The sequence below is a fragment of the Miniopterus schreibersii genome, assembly GCF_964146895.1.
Source record: "Miniopterus schreibersii genome assembly, chromosome: 4".
Taxonomy (NCBI): Eukaryota; Metazoa; Chordata; class Mammalia; order Chiroptera; family Miniopteridae; genus Miniopterus; species Miniopterus schreibersii.
In genome coordinates, this window is record NC_138105.1 from 66170238 (window position 1) to 66177075 (window position 6838).

The window sequence follows — 6838 nt, forward strand, 5'->3', positions numbered from 1 at the left end:
TAACAACAATAATAATAGCCTGTGCCCAACTAGTGCAGTCCCCATGTTACTGAAGGGGAGACTGGGACACAGAGATGATGTGGCTCACTCTAGGTCACATGGGACAGTTGAGGGGCTTTGCCCCTCATAGGGTGGGTGGAACCTTCAATCCAGATGTGCATCCCAGCTCCATCAGCAAGCAGATGTTTGAACTTGGGTAAGTGTGTCCCTCAGCTTCCAGAGGTACAGAGCAGGGACCAGCAAGGTCATGGCCCACCCCACCCCATCTCCATGCTGCTGAGAGGCATGAGGCCAAACCCAGTGACTCCTCCAAGCCTCACATGATCACTAGATGACCAGCCCCTGGTGTCACACTGAGATTTTCTGAGAGGGCCCAGGTCACCAGAGCACAGCTATCTTGGCACTTCCCATTCTGGACCTTAAGCCCATCTTGACACAGTCCCCTTGGAAAGAGAAGCTCCCACAGGGGGGGGGGGGGGGGGGGGGGGGGGGGGGGCGGTGCTGGCGCTGCTGCTGCAGTTGGTGATGGGGTGGGGGTGGGCAGTGAGCTCCCTTTCGTGAGCGCCACCAGAACTCGTCTTAATGTCAGGGTCAGGCCAGAGGACACACTAGGCGGGATATTTTTAGAAAGGAAGGTGTGTGGCCGATATCTGCTTGGCGGCCGGTCTGGCTAGGAGGGGGAGAGAGGGAAGAGAAGAGGAGGAGGGAAGAGGCAACCAGGGTGACATCCACCCCACGCCCCTCCCGCCCAGCTGGCCCATGACTATTTAGGCAAAAGGCCACGTGGAGCTATTTCCATCCGGGGGAACAGGTGCTGGGCGGGAGGGGGAGGGCTTGCCCCCACCCCGCGGGCCACGCTGCCAATAGGCCGCGTGTCACCTCCCTCGTGGCGGCCTCCGGGCTGCCGGGGCCTATAAAGGCGCCAGGTTTTCTCAATGAAGCTGGGACGCAGCGCGGCGTTGGACCCAGCGGGGAGCCGGCGATTCCACAGGGCAGACAGCGCGATCCCCGCCGCCCCTCCGCGTGGAAATGAAGTGCATCGTGGGCATCGGAGGGTGAGCGGCCTGGCGGCCTCGCGGGGCCAAAGGCGCCGAGGAGCCACGGGGGGGGGGGGCCGAGGCTGAGGCCGCGGGATGAACCGAGGGCTGCCTGGGGCCTGGGGTCCCCCGAGTGCCGCCCAAGGTCTGAGTGTGGGGAGGGGCCTGTGCGCTCCGAGGCTGGGCGCCCCCAGCGGGCTGCGCCGGAGGCCCAGTTTTAAATTTCCAAATGGAAATCGCTTTTCCCCACTATACTCAGTGTAAAATCAAAAATCAGTGGGGAGAGAAGACTTTATGAAGCTCAGGCAGACCCTCCTAATAGTCTGGGGCCATCTTGGCGGGAAGGTGGGAGGAGATGCCCTAGCCAGAGTCAGACACGTGGGCAGTGGGGCGGCCCCCAGAGTGGCATTCGGGTGGCACTGTGTGCAGCACCTGCCAGTCAGGGGCCTCCCTTCCCAGAAGGATTCAAAGTCTCCATTTTATTTCCAATAACCAGGCCTTTTAAGATGATGCTAGGGAAGCATTTCACCTAAGTAGGGTGGGCTTGGGGACAGAAACTTTCTACCCACTTGGTTTAAAAGAAAATTTAATTGGCTCTAGCTGGTTTGGTTCAGTGGTTAGAGCCTCCACCCATGAACTGAAGGTTCCGGGGCATGTGCAGGAGGCAGCCAATTGATGCTTCTCTCCCCCCCTTCCACTCTCTCTGAAAAGCAATGGGGAAAAAATATCCTCGGGTGAGGATTTAAAAAAGTTTCAGTTGATTTTTAGAGAAAGGAAGGAGAAACACCAATATGTTGTTCCACTTGTTTATGTGTGCTTTGGTTAATTCTTGTATGTGACCTGACCAGGAACTGAACCTATAACCAATAATGCTCTAACCAACTGAGCTACCTGGCCAGGGCCCTCTTCCACTTTCTCTGCTACCACCCAGTTGAAATTACTAATATATTTGAAGGATGGCCCCTACATTTCATTTTGTGCCAGGCCCTGCAAATTCTGCAGCCACCTTGAGTGCAAGGTGTGCCTTTTAGTAACTACCCAAATTAATGTCAGAGCTGTTCTAAACTGCTCTCCCTTAATATATGGGGGTCCCCTTTCCCTTCGGCCCTTTTAATCAGCTCCAGCTTTCCCCTCTTCCACATCTGGCTTTCTGCCCCGGATTCCTAGAACAGGGACAACAAGGTCACAGGGACACTGTTTTCCAGAAAGGCCTTTCAGATACCCTTCTATGTCCTTTGTCAGCCCCAAGGAGTCGAGATTCTTGTTCCCAGTGCCACAGGGTGACCCCCCCCCCCATCCTGGTTTTTCTGGCACTGAAGGGTCCCCAGGATTCGAGAATTTCAGTGCTAAATGCAGAGACATCCTCGGCAAACCAGGGCGAGCTGGTCATCCTACTCTGACAATTGTTGTTTTTTCTTTTTTCCTTTTTTTGGCTTTTCTTGGTTACAACCAGGTCATAAAATTGAGTGCCTCTTTTAGTTTTACAGTGAACTACTGTTTTTTCTATTGCAAATATTTTTTCTCCCCAAATTGCACTTGTTTTAACATTTTGACCTTCAAAAAACTAAACAAATAAAAGCCCCACTAGGGCTAAATCATGCTTGGATCTCAGTTTCTTCATCTATAAAAATGAGCTCCTGGCCTCACCTCCTGGGTTTGCCCAGGAAATGACACGAAATGAGTCTCAGCTCTCAGGGTGGCCGTAGCCAGCCAAGACTATGTTAGCTATTTCTTATCACAGTTTCTGCCCTTTATCTCTGCTTAAAAAGCCTCCTGTGGCCCTAGGCAAATAACAATATCCTTTTAGCTCTAAGGTTTTACAGTTCTGTGTTTATATTTGAGTCTGATTCTGGGGGCCCCTCAGATGCGGCCAGGCAGCTCATGCATACGATATCTCCACAGTATGACCAACGGCGGCAAGACTACGCTGACCAACAGCCTTCTCAAGGTGCTGCCCAACTGCTGTGTGATCCACCAGGATGACTTTTTCAAGGTGGCGCCCTCACTGGGGATCGGGGGGAGCTGGCCCATGCTACCCTGCCCTCTGCTGCCCACTGCCCATGTGGGCCAGGCACAGACTGCTCCCAGGCCTCCCTGGGCCTGGAGAGCAAGGGATAAGCATTCTCATTTACTGAGCAGTTATTATGTACCTGGCACATTCTCACTGGACACCTGTTCCCCATTGGACTGATGGGGACACTGCAGTTCCCAAAAGGAGTGTGCCACCAGACCAGTGCCATTGTGGCCTTCCAGGCCCTTTCTCCCTCTGTACCTCCACTTTCCCATCTGCAAAATGGGCTCTGAGACTACCCTGAATGCTTTGTTGAGGGTGAGGAGTAATGAGATGATGGATGCAAAGTCCCCTTCCTCCTTGTCCCAAGAGTCATGGGGCAGGGGAGGGGAGGAGTATCCCAGTGCCAGCCTGAACCCCACCCAGCACCTCAGAGTCTGTAAGCATCAACTGCAGAGGGTCAGGGCAGGCAGCCCCGCCAGACTCTGGGCCCCTCACTGTGGGCTCTCCAGGAGCCGAGGGGCCCATCAAGATTCTGTCAGCCCAGGGTGGTGGTGAGGTGGGAAGGCGGGCACTGAGCCCGGGGTTCGGGCTCCTCTGTTTCAGCCCCAAGACCAAATCGCAGTTGGGGAGGACGGCTTCAAGCAGTGGGATGGTAAGGATGGCTGGCGGCCCCGCGCCCCCTGCCTGCACTGCCCCTCTTCCCCCGACTCTGCCAACACCTGCTCTACCTGCCCCCAGTGCTGGAGTCCCTGGACATGGAAGCCATGCTGAGCACCGTGCAGGCCTGGGTGAGCAACCCCCAGAAGTTCGCCCGTGCCCACGGGGTCAGCATCCAACCGAACACTGTGGACACCCACATCCTCATTCTGGAGGGCTTCCTGCTCTACAGCTACAAGTGAGTGAGAGCAGGTTCACACCCAGACCGTCTGAGCCCTCCCAGGGGTTGGGGGCAGAATTGGCCTCAGCTCAGTTTCCCCCAATTCTTGGGGAAACTCAGTCCTCCTTCTAGAACTCACCCCTCTCAGGCAGAGCAGGAGGCTCGGCTGGACTCCTGGCCTCATTGTTTGGCCCTGGCTAAGACATAGCACCTCTCTTGGCCCATCCTAACTGGGAGCTGCTATGGGGATGTTCCTGGGCATAGCAGGAGACTGGCTGATGCTTGTCCCCTCCCTGACCCCTACACTAACCAGCCAAGACCCCCGCCCTCATCACCCAGGAAAGTCCCTGGAGACCTATGGGGCTGTGTACCTTTGACCCCGTGAAGAAAGGCCCATGGCGCTGACCATGTCCTCCATCCCTGCCAGGCCCCTGGTGGACTTATACAGCCGACGGTATTTCCTGACTGTCCCCTACGAAGAGTGCAAGTGGAGGAGGAGGTGAGCCTGGAGGCCCTGTCTGGATTCCCAGGTGGGACCAGGAAACCACTGATGCCCACTGGACAGAGGCTGCCCTGAAACCGCAGGTTGGCAGCCAGCAGGCCCTTGGCTGGCCTGTGCTCGTTCCAGAAGTCCCAGCCAGGGACTGAAGGCATGGCCCACCCCTGCACTGCCCTAGGCATCTACCAGGCTCAGGGGGTGAAAATGCCAGAAGCTGGGGCACCCAGACCCCAGCCAATGGCCCCTGACTCAGTGGTACTATCCCTGAACTTGTTCACATCCCCCAGGCTCTGCTCATGGTGCCACCCTTGGGCAACATGGGCATCCCTCATTCTTGACAATCTCTCTCCCCAGTACTCGAAGCTACAAGGTCCCCGATCCCCCCGGCCTCTTTGATGGCCATGTGTGGCCCATGTACCAGAAGTATAAGCAAGAGATGGAGGCCAACGGCGTGGAAGTAGGTAAGGCCCTGAGTAGGATGAGGCCGGGCGCTGGGGGGACCCTGAGCCCAGCCCCTCCCCATGGGGACCATTTGGGAAACCTAGAAGTCCCTCCTCAGCCTCACTGCCAGTCGCTCTTGCTTTGGACCCCAGAGGCCATTCTATTCCAGCGACCTGTTTCTGCAGGTTGGCTTCCTCCTAACCCAGCAGTCCACCCGTCTCCTTGTGCACTGGCCGCCTGCCTCCGGGCAGCAGCCCGGTGGCCCCGCAGTTTCACCCCTGACTATGGCCATTCTGATTTCAGTGTACCTGGACGGCATGAAGTCCCGTGAGGAGCTCTTCCACCAGGTCCTGGAAGACATTCAGAACTCACTCCTGAACCACTCCTAGTGTGACTGGGGGAGGAGGGTCTTGACCTTGGACTGGAGAGACCCACATACAATTCCGGCCACAGTACGGCCAGGCTGGTGGCATCCCAGCAAGACACTGCACGACCATTTCCCTTTGTGGATGTCTGTACATATGAGAGTGGAAGCCCCACTCACAGCTCAGCATCTCAGGGCCCTGGAATCCTGCCCTGAGATGCCTCTGTAACCTCACCGCAGCTTAAGTATTAAACTTGATCCTATTTTTTTAACCATTGGGGTTCAGCCTATTGTATTTGAGGCACTGAAAAGGACCCTCCTATCCCCTCCCCTTGGTTCATTGGTGGCCTCTGGGCGTGGCACTGAGAGCTCTGGGCAGTTAGTCTCCACCTGTTGGACCCATACCAACATGACCCCAGGGGCTGCTTGGGGTCCTTGTGGCCTCAGTTTCCCCAGAGGGGAAATTTCCTGCCAGCTTTCAACAGGTGGCACAGCATAGCCCAGAGCAGGGGCTGGGAAGTCAGCCAAGCCTGAGTGTGCCCCAGCTCTTGGCTGAGCCTGGCCCCCTACTACACCCCCTACACCTTCTCTGTGGTTGGAAGTGATACCTACTGTGTAGGGTTATTGGGAAGATTTCATGACCCAGGATGCTCATAAAGGACATACTTTCTGTCCCAGGAATCATATCAACCAGAGCCCTCCCCAAAACCTCAGTGAGACAGTTTATTATTTATACCCATTTTGAGGATGGGGAGACTGAGGCTCAGAGATAGTTGGTGGCTTGGCAGAGCTGGGATTTGAACCTTGGTCTCCCTAGACCCTGTCCCCTTTGCTCAAGGGAGTCTGGAAAGTACAGTAGAGACCAGAACCCTGGGGAGGGTGGAGACAGGGTACCCCTTGACCTGAAGGTGATGTATCATGGCCACCTGTGGACCTATAGCTTCCCACCCCACTCAATCCAGAACAGCATGAAAAACCTGCAGTCCAGACAGGTTGGGACAAAGCCAGTGAACATTTGGAAATTATGGAGGGGAAAAAAGAAAGAACCAATTACCATATAATGCAGCAATTCCACTCATACAAATATACCCAAAAGAATTTAAAACAGATGTTCAAACAAAAACTTGTACATGAATGTTCGCAGGAGCATTATACACAGTAGCCAAAAGGTGGAAGCAACCCAAGTGTCCATGGATGGATGAATAGATAAACACAACATGATTTATCATACAAAGGAATCTTACTCAGCCATGAAAAGGAGGGAAGCTCTGACACTCACTACAGCATGGATGCTCCGTGAGAGAAGCCAGGCACACACGGCCACACTGTGATTCCATTTATGTGAAATGTCCAGGACAGGAAAATCCACAGAGACAGGGAGTGGATTTGTGATTGCCAAGGGCTGGGGGAAGAGAATAGGGAATGATTGCTGATGGGGATGGAGTTTCTTTTGAGGGTGATGAGAAGGTTCTGGAATTGGATAGAGGTGGTGGTTGCACAACGTAAATGCACTAAATGCCACTGAGCTGTTTACTTAAAAATGGTTAATTTTAGCCCGGCCCACATGGCTCAGTGGTTGAGCATTGACCCATGAACCAGGAGGTTA

At 54.8% G+C, this 6838-nt stretch overlaps 1 protein-coding gene across 1 annotated transcript; it reads left to right on the forward strand.

The window, feature by feature from the left end:
- The first annotated feature begins 484 nt into the window (after positions 1 to 484).
- NMRK2 (nicotinamide riboside kinase 2) lies at positions 485 to 5512 on the forward strand. The gene is made up of 7 exons (XM_081134680.1): positions 485 to 1055; positions 2940 to 3030; positions 3655 to 3703; positions 3790 to 3946; positions 4356 to 4427; positions 4782 to 4888; positions 5172 to 5512. The coding sequence occupies exons 1-7, from the start codon at positions 1030 to 1032 to the stop codon at positions 5255 to 5257; spliced, it is 588 nt and encodes a 195-aa protein (XP_080990806.1). The 5' UTR covers positions 485 to 1029; the 3' UTR covers positions 5258 to 5512.
- The last annotated feature ends 1326 nt before the right edge of the window (positions 5513 to 6838 follow it).